Genomic DNA, 26154 nt, shown 5'->3' with positions numbered 1-26154 from the left:
AAAAAAGGCTTTTACTCATGGATTGCAGGATAAGTTTTCCACATGAACACCAATCTCCATCACTTCTATTTCCTTGAATTTCCTAATAATCTTTGGGATTTGGGGTTTGAGAATATATGGGGGTGCTTGGCATCTATTTTTGTATTTTCTTATGTATGTGGCATCTGGGAGATATTTATGACCTCCTTATGCAGGAACCTCTCTCTCCAAGTGCTGATGGCATATGCATTTCCAAAGTGCAGATATGGATGTGAATAAAACATCTTGAATAAATCCATTTCACTACTAGAATTGATTGAGTACATTTCTTGCTTTACTATTGGCCATGTTGTACCTAGTTTTGCTTAAATAATGAGTTTTCCACTCCCTAAATTCACTTAAAAAGGAAACAGAAAGTCCTGATTAGGGTTTGACTTAGATTATAATCAGGTTTCATTATGTTGGTCTGCTAATGGTCTGACATACATTAAATTAGAAGTTTTCAAGGCACAAACTATAATAATGTGCTATATAACTTATCCTAGAAGTTATATGAGTAGGATATTCATATAAGAAAGGGCTAAAACATGTTCAGATTTTTACTAGAAATTACAAAAAAAGTCTCATAATATAAAATATAGAAGGCACTGAGGTTTTAAATTTTGAATAATTGATGTTCAATGTCCATTTAGGTAAGCCAGCTCAGCTGCTTCATTTACTTAATTATTTTAAGCTATGAAAAATAAATTACATTATGTCTAGAAAATAGTGTTGCTTTTCTTATAGTATAGTCTATATTTATTTACCTCTTGTGCCTGAGACTCTGTTGTAATTTCCTTTTTAATATAATTTTATGATACTTGAGAAAAAATTTAAAAGCTATGCTCATCCTTACTGTGATGTTAATGTTAAATTTTCATTGCTGTTTTCTGTTAACTTGTTTTCTTATGCTTTGTATATGGCTTTTTTTTTTTTTCGTAAGAATTCAGAGTGGAATCTTAAAAAAGAAATTCAAGATCAAAAAGGAATTTGGAAAGTCATTCAGGTAAACATGACAGCAACCATTTTACTTCAAATCTAAATTCTTCTTCAACCTTCTTTTTACTTCCTACCATGAATTAACTTTGAGTACCTTGTGACCAGCTCACGTAGAAGACTGATGGGTTTTGCTAAGTAATGATGCCTGCTGTTTAACAACTAGGAAAATTTAAACACGCATGAAAACATGAAACACGTTGTTGTATCCCAGTTATTCACAATAATTTCCAGTTTGCTTTAAAAGATAAAAAACCTTTAGTAATAATCTGTGTATACTGTGACATAATTTGAATTTGTATATCTATCTTACTTCAATTTCTCTAGAAAGTGCAATCAGACCCTTACCATACTTTATATTGATGCATGCATATCTAAAATAGAGTGGCCCTAACACCATTTATTTTCTCCTGGTGTGAACTGCTAAATTCACACAATATGCTTTGGTGTCCCTTTTTCAATTGTCAAATGTACTTTTCTTCTGGACTTCAGTGATGCTTTTCAACCATCCTCAGGCAAGTGTTGATACTTCTTCAGATTCTCTGACTGAAATCCCAAGTTTGGCCTCACCAAAAGGGGTATTCCATCTATATCCATCCTTTGGCAGATGGATTCCATCAGCTGTCTTCCGCAAGAGCATGGATAATGGTCATATTCAAACTGTTGTAATAACTACCAGGTCTTAAAGCCTCAAGCAAGACACTAAGTGGAAGCTCCAGGCCTGTTTTCTGAAAAAGTCCTTAATCTCTGCATTCAGTGTCACCAGCAACAGATAGGAGGCCTTCAGGTGCAGTTGTCAGAACAAAGCTCTGGCTTCTGTCTGAGCAGCAGCTTTCCAGAGATCACTCCTTTGTTCCCTATGATGCCAGAAAATCAAAGTCAATGTTTCCTTCAAAGTTTCAGTCCAGTAACACAGAGACCTTTATGATACAGAAGACCTGGCAAAATCAGCAACTGCTGAACTGGCTGTTGGTGCTGACCTTGCTGTTAGTGGTGCCTGCCTGCAAGGTAAAGGCAAGTAATAGATTTCCAGTTGCTACTGTTGGGCACATCCTGTGAGGAGATGGGACACAGTGATAATGGCTGCTGCAACCTTAAGCCACTACTAGCTGAACCAGGTCCCTTGCAAGAAGTAAAAGCGTTACCTTTTTCTTAGAGAAAACTTGATACCAGATAAACAGTACAATTAATGACTTTCTTCTCATGCAAGATCCCTCTAATAACTGGAAAAGATCTCCTGTGATGCATCATTAACACACCAGTATATATAACCCATTCTGAGAGCCTTTTCATAGTTGGTGAGTGCCATTGAGATTCATCTCTTCTTTCCTATGGAGACATGTAATACCTCTGGGAAAAATATTTTCACTGTCAATGCTCCCACTCTCACCATTATGACATACAGGATTGTTTGGCTCCATTGCTCCTTCCTGCTCATCCTGAGATGAATACTGACAAGCTGTGAGTGTTCTGATGTTGGATTCTGATCCAACATCATGTGGGATCGAAAGAACATAGCCAGAACTGGAGGGAGGCATTGCAGTCTTTTACTGCAAGTTCTTGAGTCAGAAGCCTCCTTTGGCAATGGTCTCAGATAGGAGAGATTTACTCTGAGAGATATTAGAGGCTATCTTTCTTTAGAATTGAATGTTGGATTTACTGTGATGACCAGAAGTCCTGAGATTTTTGTTCCTTTTTTTTTTTTTTTTTTTTTTTTGAGAAAGAGAGAGAAGTCTGAACCTTTTTTATATGCTTATGGACATTCACAATCTCCATTTTGCTTTTGTTATGAAGCTTGTTCTCTTCCATTCTGTGACTTTGAACTGTGCAAGAGGTCAATAGCAGAATCTAGTACCTATGTCTCCCATTTCTAGAAAGACAAGCCCCAAGAGAGATCTTGCAGTTCCTGTTTGTTGCAGACGTTAGCAGGAAGTCTTGAATGTACCTATTCTAAGCCAGGTGGTACACAAGGTTTCCATCACATGCAATTGTGGTTGATGCACAACTTCCCTCTGCTTCTCAGGCTTTGCTTCAGAGAAGTCTGAAGGGAACGTTTCTGGGCCTGACCGCCACAGCATGACAGGCTTGATTTGGTGCTTCCAAACATCTTCTTCCCTTTTTGGTATTCAGTACCAATCCTTTTTGATTATTCATTGAAACTAAAAATCTGCTTTCTTTCTCCTGATTCTTGGTAAAGACCTTCAGTGGCAACTTTAGCCCACTTCTTTCCTTTTACAGACAGGAACAAAAGAATACTTTCCTAATGAGAAGTAAACACTGTGCTCAGAACTGCTGTTTTCATTGCAGTTCATGGTTTTTTTCAGGATAAAGAGGTTCTGGAGATGCATCTTGTACTTCTTTTAAGGTGGTTTTAAAGTTCTGTTTCAACTAAACCTATTTTTTCTAATTTTCTTCCAAAGTCTTTTTTCTCCGGGTTAGACAACCTTCATATCCTTGCTGTCAAGAGGTTTTTTCTTACTAATAGGACAAAACTTAATGATGATGTCAAAGGATGTTGAGAGTGCAAAAACTAGTGACTGTCAAAGTGCATATCAGTTTAGATGAGACTCTGTTCTGAGATAGCCAAAGGGAATCTACTAATACCATCAGAGTATAAAGCAACAGAGATCCAGAAATGTTAGTGGTTTTCTGGGAAGCTTGTCCATTCCACCTACCAGCCATGTTCTCACCTGGAACATTATCCATAACTTCGCCTAATATTGTGCCATTCTATAGGAATTCAGAAATTATGCTACATTTACTACTTGAAACACTCCTGGTAAGGATAACTATGTTTGTAGACTATGATTTAAAACTAGAAAAAGGAGTTATTTACCACCTAGAATAATACTTTGAAAAGAATAAGTCACATGTATGGTCATTTCTTTCCCTCTTTCACATAATTTTCTTGGCTTATTTCACTCTTCTGCTACAGCTGAAAGGAATTCAAAATGTTGCCAGCTCTGTTCTGCTTTAAATACATATAGACGTGTGTGTGTGTGTGTATCTCAATATCAGATGTTGTGTATTCACTCTTTCCTACACAGATAAATAATTATTTGTGTTCAAGTGATGGTGAATTTGGGATATTAGAATTTGTAAGTTTATGTAAGACCTGCCCATTTTGAACAACACAGCTTCTGGTACATAATATTTCTCTATCTTTCTCTTTATTTCTTTGGGTGGAGGGAAGAATTTTGGAGTGGATGTATGCTGGATCTTGTATTTTCCAGCCTTGAAGGGTGTTCATTTATTTTGCAAAAATTTTGTTCCTTTTCACTTTGCAGTGTTTTCCTTCTCTTTTTTCCCTCCCTTTTTTAAAAAATCGAGGAACTTGCATATGGTGATTATGGTTCCCATCAGAAAAGATTTTCACTCTTGAGAGTTATCTTTAGAATTTTAATTCCTCTTTTATGGAAATCTTTTCTTGTATGTGCTTAAATAGTACTGTAAATTCTTCTGCTTCAATGTAATTTTTACATTTCCCAATATTTCTTGCTGATTCTTCTGCTGTATTTGTGTTTTCCAGTTCTGCTGGCTATTCAGCTTTTCCTATTCAAAAGCTCCTGACATATGCTGACTTAATGGCCAACTTTTCCTTCATTTTTAAGACATTTTTAATCACCTTATGATGTATTTGTTAACTTTTGGTCTATTCATGATGTTTACCTAAGAGTATAAATATTCTTTCAGATTCGGATTTTTCATGTTCTACTTCTGCTTTTGAAATAGTAAAAGCTAATTCTGTATATATTTTAATAAACAGGCCAGGATTAAAGCAATATATGATGAGCTAGAGGAAAAGCGAAAAGAGAAACTGAAGAAAAAAGAGGAAGGTATGAAGAGGATAGAAGAGATTGAGAGACAAGTAGCTGATCTAGAAACAAGATTTAAAAGAAATAAAGACATATGTAAAGACAACCATGAGGTAAAAGTAGTAGATTCTGGACCACTCACTATCATATTTTTTGTCATTTTTAGAAAAAAATAAGAGGAAACAGAAGTCCATAGCTCAGAAGAGTTGGATTTTGCAGCTGTGCAGTTGTGCTGTGATACAACATAACAAAACACAACATAATTCCAGCCTTATTTTTGACCATTCTGGCTTTCTGTATTAGAAAAATCTTTCTCTTTTAACTTCTGTGATCCGTTTTCTTACAAAAGGGAAGACTGTTTAGTACTTGCTTGTTTCCTTTGTACTTCTTTGCTTACTTATAATAGGCTGAAGAGAGCAACTGGTGTATAAGCCCCCAGCTATGGCATGCTGGAGACCTTCACTTCCCTGCTTTATGGGTGACACTGATACAAATGTTTTTCCTTCCTTTCATGAAAGGTCTGTTTTGTGTAATAAGAAAAAGAAACAGAAGATTTTTCTATTAAAAACAGGTCCTCAACCTACTTGAATTGACTTAATTAATTACACTCTTCCAAGCATTTCTTTTGCTTCTGGTAGAGCATTCCTACTATTATATATCATAGAATCATAGAATGCTTTGGGTTGGAAGGGACCTTTAGAGGTCATCTAGCCCAACGCCCCTGCAGTGAGCAGGGACAGCTTTAACTAGATCAGGTTGCTCAGAGCCCCGTCCAACCTGACCTTGAATGTTGCCAGGGATGGGGCCTCTACCACCTCTCTGGGCAACCTGTTCCAGTGCTTCACCACCCTCATTGTAAAAAATTTCTTTCTAATGTCTAGTCTAAATCTATTCTTCTTTAGTTGAAATCCATTATTCCTTGTCCTGTCACAACAGGCCTTGCTAAAAAGATTCTCCCCATCTTTCCTGTAGGCCCCTTTTAAGTACTGAAAGGCCGCAATAAGGTCTCCTCGCAGCCTTCTCTTCTCCAGGCTGAACAACCCCAGCTCTCTCAGCCTGGCCTCATAGGAGAGGTGTTCCAGCCCTCGGATCATTTTGGTGGCCCTGTTCTGGACCTGCTCCAACAGGTCCATGTCCTTCTTGTGCTGAGGGCCCCAGAGCTGGACTCAGCACTCCAGGTGAGGTCTGACCAGAGCAGAGTAGAGGGGCAGAATCACCTCCCTCGACCTGCTGGCCACGCTTCTTTTGATGCAGCCCAGGATATGGTTGGCTTTCTGGGCTGCAAGAGCACATTGCCAGCTCATGTCCAGCTTTTCATCCACCAGTACCCCCAAGTCCTTCTCCGCAGGGCTGCTTTCAATCTCTTCATCCCCCAGCCTGTACTGATACCGGGGGTTGCCCCATCCTAGGTGCAGGACCTTGCAGTTGGCCTTGTTGAACCTCATGAGGTTCACACAGGCCCACCTCTCCAGCTTGTCCAGGTCCCTCTGGATGACATCTCGTCCTCCTGGTGTGTCAACGGTACCACTCAGCTTGGTGTCATCTGCAAACTTGCTGAGGGTGCACTCGATCCCACTGTCTATGTCATTGATGAAGATGTTAAAATAGCACCGGTCCCAGTACGGACCCCTGAGGGACCCCACTTGTCACCGGTTTTCATGTGGACATCGAGCCATTGACCACGACCCTCTGGATGCGACCATCCAACAAATTCCTTATCCACTGAACAGTCCACCCATCAAACCCATATCTCTCCAACGTAGAGAGAAGGATGTTGTGGGGGACTGTTTCAAATGCTTTACAGAAATCCAAGTAGATGACATCCATTGCTTTTCCCTTGTCCACTGATGCAGTCACTCTTTCATAGAAAGCCACTAGGTTGGTCAGGCAGGACTTGCCCATGGTGAAGCCGTGCTGGCTGTCTTGCATCACCTCCCTGTCCTCCATGTGCTTGAGCATATCTTCTAGGAGGATCTGTTCCATGATCTTCCCAGGCACAGAGGTGAGGCTGACAGGTCGATAGTTCCCAGGGTCCTCCTTTCTTCCCTTTTTAAAAATGGGCACAACATTCCCCTTCTTCCAGTCAGCAGGGACTTCACCTGACTGCCATGACTTTTCAAATATCATGGAGAGTGGCATGAGATATGAAATGTTTTGGTTGGCCCCTCTATCATCTTGAAAGTATGGCCAGAGACATTTTCCTCCATTTGCCCAGTGATGACCTAGTAGGCTGTTCCCCATATTTGCAGGGTATACTAGTGGTGTTAACCTTCCCTAAGGTTAAAAACTTGGGAAAATTTTCAGAGAAATAATCTTTTGTCCAGATCTGCTCAAAAGAGTAACAGGATACTAACTAAACTTATATGACTGGGAAACAGTTCTTTCATTATTAGACTTTCCTATTTTAGATCTGATGATCTTTTAGATCTTTGAAAGCTTTGCTTATATGGAGTGCTACAACAGTGGTAATAGAGAGCAGAGCAATGTGAACAATGTTACCTGAATAAATCACTGTTTGAAACAAGATATTAAATGGTGGATGCTTTTCAAAAATACCTGATAGTAAGTAGACCAGTTGACTACTAGTCCTGCAAACATGAGACCTTACCTAGGTAGACGACCGTTTCCTTCAGCAATGCTGATAGTTGTATGTCCCCCTGCCACCTCAGCAAACATCTGTAGAAATAAACCTTATTGTTCTGAAATGATGTGGAAATATTCAAAATCTGAACCCTAGTTTAGTGCAAGATGTAATGTCTGTGCATTATATTGAAGCAAAACCCTCAAACAAAACCATTCAGTCTTTCTTTTTGCAGAATTGTTTGGAATATAATTTATTAACAGATTTTTTTTTTTTTTTTAATTAACAGCATTTCCATACTTTGCTTTATCCTTTTTTATGTCTCTTTCAGGAGCAGGTGCTATTCCTTTTCTTCTTTTGGGAAATATCTCTGAAAACAACTGGAAACATGGGAAAAATTTCAGTTGTTTCCAGTCTTCTATCATGAGTGAAACAGAGTTTGGCTTTCACACTGGTAATTGTAGAAATCAGCAACACTGAAACTGGGGGCTGTCCTTCTGTCATCATGCCTAAATGAAGCTTTGGCTACGACTCAAAGCCTTTGTTCTATATGCCACCATGAAATATGTGCAAATCCTTGCAAACAAGTCCTTCCAAATGTGAGCTGCCCCACCCTGTATGAATAGGTGGGCATGCATTGTTCACTGTAATGAGCAGTTTTACAATCTAGGGAAGGTATTTGAAGCTTCCCATTTTTTTGGCAAAGGAAATAAGTGTCTTAGGGACCTGTATTGAAAATACAGTAATCAGTGTGAAAGAATTATTTCTTAAGTGTCTGAAAGAGGAGGGCATTTTCACTGGACCTTACTGCCAGAAAAGAAAAAGCAGAATGCCTTTATTTTTGTTTCCAAATCAATAGGAAGCAAAACTATTGATGGTTTATGTCCAGAACTAAGGATAAGAGTTTTCAATAAGCCATATGCTTGTTATGGAACATTCTCACAATCAAGACCAACCAACATCTTTTGAGCCTATTCAGTTTAGATACAGGATTTTTTATTTTTGCTCAAAGCCCAGATACAAGAATTTCTGCTGCCTCAGCAAGAAGTTTTTTGTTGCGGCATCAGTCTATGGGTTTATAGTTCAGTTATCCAACTACTAGTAAATAGCTTGTCATGGGAGATTGTCTTTTCCAGTTTTTCGTGTTATTCGGTTTGAAGGGTTCTTGACATAGTCTGCATGTAGCAACACTTAAACATTTTTGGAGGAGAGATGAAGGGTGTTGAATAGTTTGAGTTCAGATAATGGATTATGTGATAGTTTATTTTTGATGCAGGTTTAATAAGTCAAATTGAAAAATTAAAAAAAAAAAAAGATTCCTCTAATAGCTAATAGTATTTTCAAAACAACGCATTAATGGCAGTGACTAATGTTGTTAGCCCTTCCCCAACTAAAACTAAGTAGAAACAATGTGACAAAGATCACATCATTAGTTTCCTGGAAACCTAGAGAGGTGTGGTGTAAGTTATACATCATGGTCTATAGCTGTGTATTTGCTTCTGTTTTAAAAGCTTGGAAACAAGAGTTTGCACAAGCAGGTTTATATGTGAATGATATGTGAAAGATACTGGTAATTTCAAGGAAGAACTTTCTCACTGATTAAAGGTTTAAATTATTGTTTCAGAATGGAAATATTAATACCTATTTTCATATTCTTTGTTATATAGTCTAAATGGAATTTAAACCTTTGAATAATATAACTATTATACGATTTATATAAGCGTATTTAGTAATGTAAAATTTTCCTTATTACATGTATTAATAACAATTTCTGTCATTTAATATTTGGTGCTGACACTAATGATGAAAATGAAATTAATACAATAGACAAGAACTCTTGTTTTTCTTGAGGTGCTAATTAATAATAGAATGGATTAATGAAAAATATAAAAAACATATCCCAATATTTTATTTTCTTTCTTCTTCCTCCTCTTGTTAGCTGTCCTTAGCTGTATTTTTCATGAGTTAGTGATAATAAGCAATAAACATTTATTTTGCCCTTTATACAAATTCCATGGAAGCTGTTCCAAATACATATTTTGATTTCAGAACTTTATTTGTAACTTTCTTGGCAGAAAGAAAGAAGCATGGGGAGCAGAGTAAGAGTGATATTTTGCATAAGACAATGAACACTATATGAAGTAGCAGAGATATTTTCTATTTTAAATGTGCATTTTTTCATTGAAATCGTAGAGTATATAAACCTACATGGTAGAAAAGTGGGTATGGAAGGGAAGATAAAAATAAGCTTAAGAATGGTAACTGTTAAAGTATTTAATGCCTAATGTATTTTCAGATTTCTATAGAATGTAGGACAATAACTTTTGAATACTAACACGTCTATTTATGCATAAACTCTCCAGAAGCTCTACTATTTGGATCAGAGAGTAGAAGAGCTAGATAAACAGCAGAAGCAAACTGAACAAGAACTGGAACAAAAAAGAAGTATCATGCAGCAACAATTAAGTGATATACAGGTGAATAATTTAATGCTTGTATGGCTTTTTTGAAGTATGTTTAATCTCAAAGGTTAGGCTGTCATTTCTACACAGTTGCCTTGGAACGATATACATACATACAATGTATGCACTATTTTCTGTCTCTTGCTTGAACTAACCTATGAGGTCCATAGCCTTGAGACAGAGTAAAGTACAAAGCAGAATTGATATTGGGGTCATTGAGAAGTCCTTTGCTTTCTTCATTTGCTACACTGGCTCAGATTGCTTGAGGGGCTTTAGAAATGCAATGGAAAAAATCAATAAAGGACAAAAAAGATTCTAGTATAATAGGAAGTGCCTGCTGATCGCATGTTTGCTCAGCAGATGGCATCTTTTTGTAAATGATGGCTTGTATCTGCTGTATCAGTTACTAAACTGTATAATTCACCAAAGGGAATCACTGAATTTCATTACTGAACACAATGCTTTATATAAACATGGATATAAGCATTAGAAGAAACAAACATTTTTTTTTCTAAGATTCTGTTCATTTTTATTATTCTTTCATTTGCATATTTTATAAACTTAAGTTAGATATTACGGCATCAAAGATGAGTCATACAGATTAAAAAAGAAAAAAGAAAAGAAAAGCTTTCATGTTGTTCAGAGTAGCTTTCATGAATCCATTAATTTCTACTGAAAAGCTCTGAGACTTCCTATATATGACAGAATCTTAAATTAAGCATTGGGAAATTCATTGATTCACACACGTTTCTAAATTTGGCAGGGAAGACAGAGTTTATACATCCCTTTCTGTTAAAGATTGTGCTCTACCAAACTGCAGGTTTACCAACAGATCTTAGAACATGTGGAAATGACTGATGAGTCAGCATCCAGATAATCAATAACTCTACTGTGTTTTTCAGTGCATTTATTTTCTATGCTTTTTTATTATTGTTTTTAATGCTGCCTTTCCTAGTAACTGTAAATAACTGTATCCATTAATTACTTGAGCAATATTTGAATTGGTGTTCTGGAGGAGTATGAGAGGATTGTTCTGGATAAGTAGAATAAAACGATGTACAAAGCCCATTTTATGAGATCTGTAGAGCTCTGAACTGGTAACAATACTTGGATACCTTAAATGTTGCATTCTTAGAGCCTGATACAGTTCCTTGATCATAGCAATTGAAGTTTTGTAAAAGGAGGGCTTTATAAAAGGGGCTGTCTTATTTTTTAGCAATAACTCATATTTCTAGCTGTGCAGGGTCACACTATATGATTCTGTTAATCATTTATATTGTTTTTAAGGAAAAATTATTTAAAGTTACGTTCAGAGATTTTAGTGCTCTCCCATGATTAAGACATTGGCTTGTTTAAAGCTTGTCTGGTGTATAGCCTTAAATGACGTTACGGAAGAAATGGCTGTGATTCCATAGTATTCTTAGTACAGGAGTAGTATAGCCCCCAACTTCCAATTGATCAAGCAATTCACCCAGTCCTTCATAATTTGCCTATTTTAGGACAAGATGAATCATACCCTGGAGGCTTCTGCATCTGTGGTGTGTTGACCCTGGCTGGACGCCAGGTGCCCACCAAAGCTGCTCTATCACTCCCCTTCTCAACTGGACAAGGGAAAGAAAATATAATGAAAAGCTTGTGGGTCGAGATAAGGACAAGGAGAGATCACTCACCAATTACTGTCATTGGCAAAACAGATTCGGCTTGGGGAAAAGCAGTTTAATTTATTGCCAATCAAAACTGAGTAGGGTAATGAGAAATAAACCCAAATTTTAAAACACCTTCTCCCCACCCCTCCCTTCTTCCCAGGCTCAGCTTCACTCCCGATTTTCTCTACCTCCTCCCCACAAGTGGTGCAGGGGGATGGGGAATGGGTGTTGCAGTCAGTTCATCACATGTTTCTGCTGCTCCTTCCTCCTCAGGGGGAGGACTCCTCACACTCTTCCCCTGCTCCAGCGTGGGGTCCCTCCCACGGGAGACAGTCCTCCATGAACTTCTGCAACACGAGTCCTTCCCATGGGCTGCAGTTCTTCATGAACTGCTCCAGCGTGGGTCCCCCACAGGGTCACAAGTCCTGCCAGCAAACCTCCTCCAGCTTGGGCTCCTCTCTCTCCATGGGTCCACAGGTCCTGCCAGGAGCCTGCTCCAGCGTGGGCTTCCCATGGGGTCACAGCCTCCTTTGGGCACATCTGCCTGCTCTGGTGTGGGGTATTGCACAGGCTGCAGGTGGATATCTGCTCCACTGTGGACCTCCATGGGCTGCAGGGGGACAGCCTGCCTCACCATGGTCTTCACCATGGGCTGCAGGGGAATCTCTGCTCTGGCTCCTGGAGCACCTCTTCCTCCTCCTTCTTCACTGACCTTGGTGTCTGCAGGGTTGTTCCTCTCACATATTCTCATTCCTCACTCCAGCTGCAGTTTGTGCCAGGTTGGTTTTCATCCCCTACCTTCTTAAATATGTTATCCCAGAGGCACTACCACCATCGCTGATGGGCTTGGCCTTGGCCAGTGGCAGGTCCTTCTTGGAGCTGGCTGGCATTGGCTCTATCGGACATAGGGGAAGCTTCTAGCAGCTTGTCACAGGAGCCACCCCTGTAGCCCGCCACTCCCAAAACCTTGCCATGCAAACCCAATACAGCATTTCACTATTGAATTTGAAGTCACTTAGTTTGGTCTGCTGGCATTTAAATGTCTAAGGGCTAGATAACTAGATAAGAGCATATGAATTTTACCCCATAATACACCAGTAGTCTTGTTCAGCAGCTAAGAAGAATGAATAATACTGTTCACGTATCTAACAGCTGAATGACCAAGTGCCAAGGGATTCATTCAGCTTAGGCAGGATACTGGACTGTTAACCACTACAGCAAGCCACAGAGAGCAGATATTCAGTCTATCCATACTTGGATCACAGAATGTAGAGTATCTCCCCATTTTTGTTTGTTCTAAAACCTGATTGCAAATTCTCTGTCTTCTGTAATAGGTACCAGATTGCTCTGACAAAATGGCTAGTATTCCATATGCTTGAAAGCCAACATTTTTATCTGCCTTCTTGGTTAAAAAGTCCTGAGAAAAGTGCAGGAAGTCAGAGACAAAATAATTCTTCACTGGTAGTTTTGTTCTAACAGAGCTCATATGTGAAGCTGACTCTTTGGCAAAAAACATGTCATGGCTTCTTTGTGTACATATTTATATCTGGCCCTGATATCTTAATAATCTCAGATTTCATTATTTGTAAAGTTTAAGGCCAGGACAGATCATACAGCCATCCTGCATATCACGGGCTATCACATTTCTCCAAGTTCTCCTGGTACTGAGCCTAAAACTAATATGATTTTTCCTCAGAGGTTTGAGACTCTCTATGGGCGGTTCACTTGCATCGGGATTTGCATTAATTACCATATCTTCATTTTATTTCTAATGATTCTATGTTCCTGCAAGAAACCTGAAATTTCCATCTAATCCTATACAGATACATATTACACTTTTACAAAGTTTGGAGGCCTTAAAAATATCATGTTCTTGTGGTACCTTGCACACCTTCATATCTGTGCTAACATCTGTTACAATCAAGCTTTGATTCCTCATTTTTTTACAGCTACCTTTTAGGTATACCTCTACGAGCACTTCTTTCATAAGGAAAAAGATCATTAAACTATGCATCAGGCTACTGCATCAGAAAAATGGGGCAGTATCGAAAGAAGAAATTTTTAAAATACTGATCTTTATTTTAATACTGTGATGCATTCTTTGCTTACTGAATTTTGAAGTCCCAAAATTTGGTAGTTATATGTATGTGCATTTAAATTGTATATGTATGTGTGTATATGTGTATATATAAAGATAATCAAAAGGTATTTTTCTCCCTCTTAATTTAATGCTTTTACAGAGCTGCTTACAGCCCATTAGTATGGGTTACAAAATCTTATGCAGAAAGACCACTTTAGAAGTATAACCCAAATAGAAGACTCCCACCTGTTTATTACTATTGAACTACTAAAGTGCTTTATGTTTACCTTATTCATTGTGGGGAAGCTGCAGCTTTGTTTACCAGATACTGTTGCTCTTGAAAGCAGAGTGTGCTTGTGTCATGAATCTTTACATTTGTGGGGTCCTGTGACTGTCCATCACTTTTGGAATGAAAAAGACGCTGCAATTTAATCTCTCTTCTGTAGAATAAGATGTTTAGTGAAAACACGGTTTTTAATTTAGAGGTTTTCAGCAGCTTAGTGTCAGCATCTCTTTGAGATGTGTACTTGTAACTGAGGAAAGTAGGCAGGAGTTCAGGAGTCTTGTTCTCTGTGCTTTAATTCTCCACTCTTAGGAGTACAGGACAACTATGTTATGGAAAACTTGACATCTAAAAAAGGAAGACTCTCTGTTTAGGCAACTAAATGAATAATGCTAGTTTTCAGAGATAACAAGTAAGCCATATTCTGCCTGGAGAGTGTCATCTAAAAATACTGATTTTTCCTGAAAGTCAAGTGTTTTAGGGATCTGCCTAAAACAGGATTACATTTTGTAAGTACTTTGATGGTCTAGCAATAAAAGCTGCCATTTAAGACACTGACTCTGCATACATTGAAACAAATAGGCCCAGACTTCAGTCATATGTGAAAATTGTTACTTTTCACTGTTGTAAATAAAGTTTTTGCTGTGCAAGCCAGTGCTTATTGCAAAACATTTATGTATGAGAGCAAAAATAAAAAAGAATATGTGTTTTATGAAGGTGGTGGCCTACAAACGTGCGTACATCCATACACAACATAGGCAACTGCAGAAATACAAGTGCCATAATAAAATTTATGGATATATAGTAGAAGAATTATGCAACAAGCTGGACAACTGTATCTGGATGTGCAAAGCTGTGCTCTTACAGAAATGTAATTATTCCAGTTGCACCAAATGCTTCAACTGCCCCCTCTGAAAGAAGTTCTGTTTCTTTGGGTATACAATTTCATGAATTGTTGCCCATAATCATGTGCTTAAAATACAGTATTTGGAAATCTAGCCCTGCCTAGTTTACATGCTATGTATGTTTTAATTCCCAGGAAAAGATTTCATTTGCTTCCAGTCAAATTGCTGAAAATTCTCACACTACAGAAAATTTAAAAAATGAACTTAAAGAACTAAATGAATTATGGAACATGAAGCAAATACAGATGGAAAATGCAGAAAAGTCTTTCACTGATTTGTGGTAAGACCTATCTATTATATGAATTTTAAAAGGTAGTTTTTTACTTTTACTAAAGTAATTTAAGACTTCCACTTTATTACTATTACTAAAGATAGTTTTATTATTTTACAGTATTATTTCTAGGAAATATAATGTACTTTTCATCAATAATTTGAGAGTATTTTGGTCTGATCACTGCTTGTAGTTTTAATGCATCTGCAGAAGTTATTCATGATAAATTGTCTGCCTACCAAATTGAATTTCGGGCGTCAGAATTACTTTCAGAAATCTGATAATATTCATGGTCAGTTGCATCCTTAATTAATGGAGAATTCCACGCACTCTGTGTTTTCTCTGGTTTAAGAAGTGTGGACCTACACTTACTGTGACTGATGAGTCCTGAAAATAGTCTCAAAGGGCTCTATCCAACTGATAATGCAGGCTGACTTCTAGGCCACACAAGCCTTGGAGGGCTGTATATGCTGAATGCACAGCAGGCTTACACTTCAAGGATAAAGGTGAACTTACTGTGCAATGTCAAAGAGAAAACAGCTTAGATTGTTGAATTGTGTAGGGTGACTAAATAGTGAAAAAGTGATCCTTGCATTGTTATACTACAGCTCCCTTTCTGTGATCTCATTCACTTGTGTACCGTTGGTGTTGAGAGATCTTTGAGAGATTATTCCATGAAACTCTTGACTGGGGAAAAAAAAATATTTTTCTATGTAATTTTTTTAACTGAATATGTGGGAATAGATATGTTTTTTTCTAACTCTTAATTGAAACAGAATGATTCAGAGGGACCCAGTGTGCAGTGGAACTTACTGAACTTCAAGAAGAGAAGGCATCTTACTGTGAATGAAAATCTCTTCTCATTTTCCACAGCTTTTTAGCCAGTAGTGAGTAGTTTTATATCAGTGACATGTTATATTCAGACTCAGAGAAGAAAGGGATAATATCATCACAAAATGACACTGAAAGTTCATTCCAGCAATTCATTGTTCCTATATAGCTAAGGGGTCCATCTCTCTTTCAGAGAGGAATTTTCTTGCAAATTCTCCAACTTCTAGACCTAAAATAGATAGTAATGAAAACTGCATTTTTCTTGAGATCATGCTTTTAGAGATCCCATCTAGTAGAAAGAACTGTAAAGTCAAAAAACCTTCCAAAAAACCCCCTCTAACTTCTAAAGTATGCATCCCAATGGCTAGTATATTCTCCTTCTTTTGTCATTCTCTGAACACAGAGGTACAGCACACAGGAATTTCTCCATCATGTGACTTGCTGAAAACTGACAGCATGCTTATGCCTTCTGGTTGGCAGAGCATTCAGCGTCTCTGTGCTTGAGGGGCAAAGGAGAAGAAGAGTTTAGGATTGGTTGGTTTTTAATGCTTACTGTTCCTCATTAGTGAAGATTAATTGTGATAATATTCAGAAAAAAAATTCTTTCAGGCTAATCTACCTTCTTCTATTAATGTTTCCAATAATCTGACATATCACATGGCATTTCATCAGCCTATCTTAAGAAAGTCTGCTCTAGCCATTTCCTGTTATATTTTGTGTTATGCATATAGTTCAATATTAAAAGTACTTATCTGTTTGAACAGATCTTTCTCCTTTATTGTAAGAGTGCAGATACCTGTCTGACTTTGTAGAAAAACTGGGTATAAAGATTAACTGTCTTTACTTTTACTCTTGGCTATTTTTTTCCTTTTTTTTTTTTTTTTTTTTCATCATGTCATATCAGGCTAACTAGCCCAGTCTGGTGGAGGAACCTGAGGTAAAAGAGTCCCTACTTCTGCTTTCGGTCTTCACTATTGTCCTTTTATAGGTACTTCCTGGCATCGTTCCCTGAATAACGCCTCCTTGACTTATTATTGCTTACCATTAATGCAGTAAAAAGACTAATTAATAGCTACTAGAGTGAAATAGAAACACTGACACAATGTTATCAAAATAACAGTAATTTGAAATAAATACTTTTTCCACAATAAAATTGACTACAAAACTGAATTCTACTGCAAAATTTAGCCTAACCTGCTAACGAAGGGAAAATTATATACCACAAGTATCCATCTAGAAGCTGTCTTATACCAATGACTTCTGCAAAATTGTTCTCTCACTCTTGGAAGAGATAAAGACCTGTCTTCATATCTGAAGTTAGAATGAACATGAAATACATTCGCTCAATTTTTTTTAATGCCAGTGGAGTTTGGTGCTAATTAAATTAGAAGGATGATGAACAAATCTTGTGAACTTAAGGTTTGTGTGAGGAGCATACTTACTTGTATTGGAGCCCCTACCATTTATGTGTGTCAGTACCCATACGGTGTGCCTACCTCCAGTGAGAAGGAAATAAGGGCAGGAAGCAAGTTAAGGGAATGTACTGGAGATTAGGAAGGCTGGAAGGGTATTTCAGTGAAAAATAACTCTACGTTTAGAGGAGGTCTTAGATGCTCTAATTTTCTGCAAAGGAGACGGTTGTTCCGCAGGGAGTCTCAGAAGAGATTGTGGAGAGCATCCTGTGACGTCCAGAATTTAGAACTAAATTTGAAAACTCCTAAAGACATCTCTTCTGTCAAGTATCAGCTAATCAATAAGAAGGATAACAGCTTATTTTGGTCCCAGCTGTTCCTAGCTTGACAGCTTAAATGGCTCCTGAGTGGTCAGTGTAATTGTTACATGACTGATTTTTCCCTTTCTCAGACTGTTTGATTTGTTTTAAAATTAAAAAAGAATATATATTTTAGTGTTAAAATAACATTGAGTTTACACAACAAAGCCTTAAAATTAGAAAAAGTAGGCTTAAACTTGTCTGTTGAGTTTCCTTTTTTGTGTGCACATTGTGATACAGTATTTATTATGCAGCCAACTGTTACATTACTTACAAGGCTCTAGTTTTGATTATCTTGCAGAAAATCAGTTAGAAATACTTTTTTTTTTTTTTAATATGCTTCTGTCTAAAAGTAACAGAAATACAGACCGTGAGAGAACAGAATGTTAGTACAAAATGAAAAGCTCTGAAAATTGCTTAACTTTACATATTTCATATGTACAGGTTAAAGAAACCACACTAGGTATGGACAGAGATAGAAACGAAATATTACATAAATGGTGTGAAGCTCCCACTTCCAGTCCCAATAAATAATAAAACAGTGGTTACCCAATATGGCACTGGTCATGGACTCACTCTGTGTCTCAGAATATCATTATTCGAGCAGATACATTACATGTGGGAGTTAACCAGTTCATTCTCTAGAAAGTTGTTTTAAAAATGCAATCTGTTTTTTAAAATTGTGGGAGTTATATATCTCAATGGACTCATTGGATATGGATTGATAAGCAGAGTGTCTTTAAGTGGTCTAAACATTCATGATAAGCTCCGTCATATAGCTCTTTGGTTTTTTTGAAAGGGTATCATTATTTGCAAGAAGACTCTGTCTATTTTATCTATGATAAAATTAAACATTAAACCTGTAAGTAAAGACTAGAAAACAGTATAGCAGAATATCTTGATTACTTCACCGAATATTTTTTTTTTCTTTCAAAGGAAAAATTTAAGTGGTGTGCTGTTTAAGCAGCAAAATGTTCAGATGGTATTTAATCATCTCCAAGATGAGCTAGCAGAATATGAGAAAAGGTTAAAGCAGGAAGAAAAAACATATGGAGAGTTACTACAAATTAGAAAGAAAAACCTGAAAGATTCAGAAGTGAGTATTATCAGAGCTGGGTTTCTTTATGTGAGAAGTGAAACAACTATTTGGTTAGTTCTGGCTCTTTTTAGGTCTAAAAAGGATACCAGTTTTATCAAAAGTTTGAAATAAGTAGTATCATCTTGTCCATTAGCAATGTTTCCAATGAAATAAATTGCTATTTTTCTGTTCTTTATTTCTGTGAATAAAGAAGTAATTCTAGGAAAATTAAAAATTATTCATTTGCTTTGGCATTTTTAATTTTTCATTTATGCTTAGGGCTAATTTGTACTTTCTTTTCCCTGTTTTCTTTTGTTTTGATTTGTGGGTACCTCTGGGAAAGACATCACTTCTGCTAACTTGAAAATCTTTTTCTCCTTTGCACCAAGTACTCAGTAACAAATAAATCTCAGATAATTTTGACTAATATCAGCATCTATAAGTTTCCAGTCCTTTTTAATCACTTAAATACAAGAATAGAGCTCAGTGCATGCAATCTTCTTGATAGTGCAGCAGTCAAACTTTGGTCTTTTGGATAAAGCAGTTTCTGAACTGTCAGGAGCTACTCCATAACAGGACCCTCATCTGGATCTTAGATGCTGCAGCTGATACCAGGCAGATGGGAGCCAGAGTCTGTGTAGATGTAACTGAGGAGTCAGAGCTATCTGAAATAGAAGTATAAAATACATGGTGGTAATAACCACAAAATCTTCAGAGAAATCAGATGCAAGTACAATTCTCTAAGTTCTTTTCTATATTATTTTCATATTTAAAGTTTCTTTCCTAAGAAAATGGATAATTGCCTAACTTTTCATGTGTAATTTTCTTTGTTTTTACATGAAAATGATAACATTAGAATGCTTCTCCTTTGGGGACACATTCCCAGATTAAGATTTTTGCAATTGTAGCTGTGTTAAAAGGAATGAAAGTATTCACTTTTGATCTGTTCTTTACTTTTATGCCCATCATATACTTTTCTCAGTTAGCTTAGAATAGTTTAGATAAAGTAAGCTACTCAATTAAATTCTCTTTGATATTATTTTTTTCTTCCTATTTCCAATGTGTTAATTAATGTTTTTGTTTATTTTCACAAAATATGTACTGATCAGGATATGAAAGAAAGGGAAATAGCAACAATAAGAACATGTTTTCTAAAAAATAGAGATTGCTACTTTATTACTTTTTACAGGGATACTAGTCCTTTCAAAATACCTTATTTGGGTCCTTTGTTGTGTTAAATTAATTCTGAGGTCAAAAATACTTGCCAGTGTGTTGACTTGCTCATTGTCACCTTAACTTCAAAAATAACTGTAAGGAAAATTTGGTGAGGTGCCTTTCTTATCTCCTTCTCTAGGACATCAAGATTTGTTTTTCCTCATGTGTCCTGTTCCATTCTGCCTTGTCTCTTCTGCCATCTCCTTTACACATTGAGTTATGCATATTGCATGAAGTACAAGAGCTCTTAACAGTATTTTGTTATTAAATTAATGATGGAGTTATGAGATTATGCCAAGCTTTTGGTGGTTAAATGGAAGTAGGAATATTATGCTGCATGCTTGAGAGCCTGTTTTAGTTTTTACTGGAACACACTATTGGTCTTGGTGATGACAACTCTCTGTCTAGGCCTACAACTGGAATGGAGGCACACGCTGTCATCCTTTGAATATTTACCTTGTTATTACCGAGTCATTTTTACGTCATTCTTCATTATTTTTATGGAAAGTAGACATAAAAGCATTTATTCATGTCTATAAAATCCCAATACCCACTGATCCATTTGAATTTTTTTTTAAAATTAAGAAATGAAAAATAGAATATGTCCTAAATGTTTATATTACATCAGAAAGGTCTCTCTTTCTCTGCCTCCTCACGTTGAGTTCATTTATGCTCTGTTTTCTGACTAGTCATGAAACTAAACTGCTGGTAATAACACTAGCAAAGCCAAATGTTCCTTCAGTACCTTATGGACAATCAAAAAATTTCAGCAGGGTCTTCAGTTTGCTACCCAACAGAAATGGACAGAAGGCCTAGTACCAGTGGGTAGAGGAAGTTTTTGAGGGCATCGGAACTAGATTTGCAGACAGGCTCTTCAAGGAGGCTAGCTGTGATTTGTAGAAGTTGGGCCATGGCTTTTAGAAGGATGACAAGAGCGGCTTTCTGGAAAAGGTCACTTGGACAGCTTTCAGAAGTTTTTCCTGACAGAAAGAAGTCAAATCATCTACCTTGCTTTGGTATTGAATGATGAAGATAAATTTTCTGCTCTAATCGGGGTTGAATGAAAAAGCATTTCAATTCTGATTTTTGGACTGAACAATTTTTGTAAAAGTCCTGACTTCAGGTAATGTGGTACAATGATTATGAGACTTTGTCACCCAGGGTCTGGAGGTGGAAGCTGGTTTACTGAAGCAGTAATGGAACATATGTGTTAAATCAGTTTTCACAGTCTTTGCTTCTCTGATTCTGAAGCTGGGTGAGACCATTCAATCCCCAACAGATAGATAATTCAATAGGAATAGACTAAGCATATTTTTAAGGTGAGAGAAGAGTGGCTGAAAAAGTAGTCCTCACAGGATTAACCCCCATGGGGAGAAAACAATAAAAAAGCAATGCCCTAATTTCTGGAGTACAGAGTACAAGAAGTGGTTCAAGAGATTCTGATCTAGGGTTTCTAGAAATTCTAGTGAGATTTATACTGAATGAGAACTGCTTGTCTTGGTAGTTGAAAAAATTAGAATACTTTGTTCCAAGTGTCATGAAGTACAAAAACTAAAAGGGGGTGTTTCCTCTATATGCTGTGAATATATATGGTAATGTCATATGTATTCATAGCTAAGGTGAAAACAAAACCTCAAGCAACTCAACATAAGTTGTATCTTTTAGTTGGGGAGAGGAGCTGTTAGGTGCTTTGGTTGATTCAGGGCCCTCTGAATATGGAAAGTTAATTTATAGGTCCTTCTACTTAAAGAGAAATGCAGACTACAAAAAGTTAGAGGTGCACAGCTAGCAGTACAGTTTGCAGTTTAGAATTACCAATCATCCTCGTTATGTCATTTTTAAGATGGACAAGTATGAGCCATTACACCTTATGCAGAAGAGGATAGCCTCAGATCAAGGAGAAGGTTCAATAAAATGTCCTTTTTGTGGTGACTTGTAGATTTTGTGAGGGTGAGTAAAAGCCAGTAAGTGAGGACAAGAGGAAGGAAAAACTTTTTGCCAAGAAAAAAAGGTTTGAGTATCTTGAGAGGAAGGGGATAGAGAGTAACATCTTTATTCAAGCAAGAGGTCCTTCTCTCCTGGAGGCTAGATGTCACTGTTAAATCCATAAAGGAGATTAAACAATCTCTTATCAAGAGATAAACTAACCAGAAACTATATGAGAAATTTGGTGAGAAAACTAGGGACACTTGTTGTCAGCATTGTGAAGGGAAATGGAGTTGAAGAGTGAAGGGAAATGGAGTTGAAGAATGGTCCTGATATGGGAGAATCTGCCTAAGAAACTAGTGGCTTCAGTAGATCCAGACAGAAAGAAATTTTGTGGGGTGACTCTTGTGGTGCACTGAGGGATAGAAACCATCTGTTCATGATCAGGACTGAATGGGATGAGAAACTGAAGAATCTGTGTGTCTGGTTCTTGCAGGAACACACATTGTGTGGTTTGGCTGGAGAGCCAAGTCACTGATTTGTAGACCTCCTAGATTCTGTCTTCTCACAGGAGAAAGGGCTGCCAAGTGATAAGACTATGACACATGAACGTAACAAATGTCACAGCTAAATACAAGGTGTGACTTGTTTTACTAACATGCATACTACTAAATGTGGTGAAATTTACATGCATAATGATGAAGTTATACCTTATAGGCTTATTGTATCACTGTGCTATTTGTAACTATTCTCATAGCATCTTATTACCTTATGTTCTACAGAGACAGCACAGTCCCCAAACTATCATATTGCCATTTGGTTCAGTGCTGATATGTGCTGTATTAAACACACAGATAAGAATTCTTTGACATAACAATTCATAATGAGTGTTGGATCACATTCAGAATGATTATAGTGTGCCTTGTTTTCTTAACCTCAAAACAAGCCTGCTTGCTCTTATTTTCTGCTGCTAATGTGATTATTGTACTTTCAATTAAAGTAACTGTAAAAACGATTACTGTGGTTTTTGAAGATTGAGCAGGACATTTTCAATGACCAAAACTCTCTTGAAATGTGAAAATTTGTCCTCATTAGTGTTTGCTATTGGACACATGATAATATATTTCTGAAGTGCAGATGTATAAATCTTTAAATTCAGACATCTGTATATACAGACTTGTACTTCTCATAAATACATTAAATGCTGTTACCCAAAGCATTAACAGATATACTGATACTTTGACTTTTTTTCTTTGAAATAGTAGCAATATTGTAACTTCCTAATTCTATTAATTAACATTACTCTTCTGTGAAAAAATCCTTACCTCCTGATAATGTTTCTAGATTTTCTATTAATTCATTTGACTGTTGCATGATGCTGGAAAAGAAGATGGTAATAAATCAATATTTCTTTAGCATTGTACCTTAAAATTGCACCAAGTTCAGCAATGTTTCATCTAAAACTGAATGAGAATTTCTCAGATATATAAAAGGGCATTTGGAAATTCCTCTAATGGAATGACAATATTGCCTCCTTTTTACAATGCAGAAAGTTTAAGAGAGGGAATATACTTTTTAGAACAATTTTACTTTAAATTTTATAGATATTAAAATAAGTTTTGAATCTATTATTATTAGAAAATGTTTAGTCTGCAAATGTTTGATCAGAATGTTTTTACCTTAACTTAAATGTATTTCATTTTAAAACAAATCAGCATGTTTCTATGAGCACTTTCTTTTTTATAGAAAAGCATTTTCCATCTGGGGAATGATATATCGGAAAATCCATGTCCGGTTTTAACAGCTAGTCATGATATGTTGTTTCATCAGATATTGAGAGTATTAGTAATGAAATCATCTACAAAATGGCATATTTCAGAAGGGATTGTTATAGAAATATGATAATATACTGCTGAAAACTGAATTAAGAAATAGGGAAAACCAGAGTTAGATCCAGGGAGCTGTTTATCATCATGGTATTAGGTAAAATCCACTGGGTGTCTTTTATCATTGACTATCATCTATTTAGGTTATCTTTTCTTCTAGTCATTCTTTTCAGTCTTGCTGCACTAATACCTTCAGAGCAGTTTCCATCTCTTACTTTCAAAAAATACTGTTAATCAATATTAATGTTACTGAAGAGCTTTGTTACAGCATATCCATGTAAACACAAGAGTTACATTTGAAGATATATGACAAAAGAGGATTTTTTTAAAAGCTAGAGAGCCGTTGCTCCCTTTAGGCTATTTTGTGTGTGCGCGGGGTAAGGGTAACAAATAGTCTGGCTATAAAATTGTCTTTAATTAGTTGACTCAGTGGCTTCCAACAGTGTACTACACTGGTATGTGGGACTCCCATGTTACAAGATAGACTTTTGAATCCTACTCCGTGCTCCTGGGTAGTCTTAGCGTATCGACATACATGCTGTCCTGTGGGAAGTGCTGGCAGTATTACCCAAATAACCATCCCACTGATTTTATGGGCTCATAGGGAAGTCATATACCTTCCCTTCTGAGGAATATGCATAGCTAGAGGTTGGGTGCCATGACAGTAATAATACTCTGAGTGAAAATCAAAGGGATGTAGAAGTGCAAGGTTAATAGAAATTTTAAAGGATAGTTTTATGTTTCTTCATTGAAAAACAAGCCATATGCATAATTTGCTTTTAATTAAGCAAATTAACCCTTCCTGTATTTTAAACAGCATCAATGAGATCAATTGTAATGGTCTAAAAATGTTTTTTTTAAAATTATTAATTATTCTTTCTACAAACACAAAGGCTCTTTCTAAGACTGCAAACCAGTTTTGATTATAATTTCTTCACTCATAATATTTCAAAAATACTTTGATTTTTGCCAACGGTGCTGTTCAATTTGGAATAAATTCTTTTCTACATTTTCTATTACAGATGTGGGAATTAAGGAAAAGTTTCTCACAATTTGTTTTTATGTAATCTGAACTTTAGTGCAAGTCTGAAACATACATATTGAAAAACCATAATTAATTCCTGAAAGTGCAACTACATGGAATAGCAGGAAGATGTGTACAGGCTTGGGAGCTGAAGAATTTAGTGAAAAATTTCAGACATGGGAATTACATTTTGTTAAGATACAGTTTCCAGTACTAGAATTCTTTTCATGTCTCCTTATGTCTTCTTTTTCCCCATAATGACACGAATTTCAAAATAAGGTAATAGGTGCTAGGTGGTATTTCTTTTAGAATGTCTTAAGTGTCTGTGCTGCTTTATTTTCTTAAGATGAAGTAAGCATTTGTATATGGCCGTAAGTTCATAAAATTACTTTTTAAATTTTCAGTTGAAGTAACTGAAAAACAGTACACACCATTAAGTATGCAAACTCTTATCAGCTAAAAAATGTTGGACTGTTTTTGTTGTTCTGCAGTCTGGATATCTCCACTGATAAAATACTGTATTGTTAAGCAACCTACAAGGCATGCCATGTTTGCAATGCAGTGAAAGCAAACGTTGAGGTTTTTATGTTTAGGTAGGGTTCCTTTTTGTGTTTTACTTTCACTGGTGCCTTAGAACTACTGCTGTGGTAGTTAAGCTTCCATCTGGTTTGAGGGCAAGATACTCGTCTTTTGAATATTCTGTTTGTACTGGACAATTACATATGAGAATTTTACCTCGTGCTTTGCATGAAGAAAGATCAGCATGTACTTCTAGGTCACTTTTGGAACACAATTAGTCTTTCTGTTTGGGCTTAGTTAATTCTAAGGACATTCAGGCAACTGTGTTGTGCTGATAGTATGTGTCAAAGCAAGGAAGCCGTGAGATAGCCTTTAATGTGACATGAATGTAGGAATTTATGGCAAATATAAAATCCTCCTTTGTTGTATGAAATCTGATGTATGCCCTTCATGAGGTGTATGTGTAGTACAGTATTGGGAAGGTAACATTTACTACTTAACAGGATGGAGCTAGGCTGTGAGGCTTCTTTGCAAACTTCCTGTTTCTTATTCTAGCTCTGAAGTTAAAATGATGAATTTTCTCCTCCTGATTTGGAGTTTAAGGATATGGTGTAACTAGAGTTACTTTAGCTCCTTCCAAAGCCACTGTGTGTCAGTTCAGCTGCAGGCTTGTGCATACTGGAAGTGTTTAATTCATACTGAATTGCTTGAGTAAGTCCATTGCATGAAGTTGTTACCATCTTCACTATATTTTTATAATTTAGATTGTGTTTCTTTGACATATGTACAATACTCTCTGTCACTGCATTACTTTGTATCCTGCTTTTGGGGCTTTTTTTTTTTTGCA

General features: G+C 36.7%; 1 protein-coding gene across 1 annotated transcript in view; it reads left to right on the top strand.

Moving 5' to 3' along the window:
* The window catches only part of CCDC178 (coiled-coil domain containing 178), a 182546-nt gene that overhangs the window by 39197 nt on the left and 117195 nt on the right, over window positions 1–26154 (top strand). Inside the window, exons 12-16 of the mRNA XM_075706468.1 lie at window positions 962–1024; window positions 4781–4942; window positions 9774–9887; window positions 14921–15066; window positions 18596–18755. Of these exons, the coding sequence (XP_075562583.1) occupies window positions 962–1024; window positions 4781–4942; window positions 9774–9887; window positions 14921–15066; window positions 18596–18755 (645 nt within the window). The remainder of the gene's footprint in view (window positions 1–961; window positions 1025–4780; window positions 4943–9773; window positions 9888–14920; window positions 15067–18595; window positions 18756–26154) is intronic.

The sequence above is a fragment of the Pelecanus crispus genome, chromosome 2 (genome assembly GCF_030463565.1).
Source record: "Pelecanus crispus isolate bPelCri1 chromosome 2, bPelCri1.pri, whole genome shotgun sequence".
NCBI classification, from domain to species: Eukaryota; Metazoa; Chordata; class Aves; order Pelecaniformes; family Pelecanidae; genus Pelecanus; species Pelecanus crispus.
This window is presented reverse-complemented; position numbering and strand designations above follow the sequence as displayed.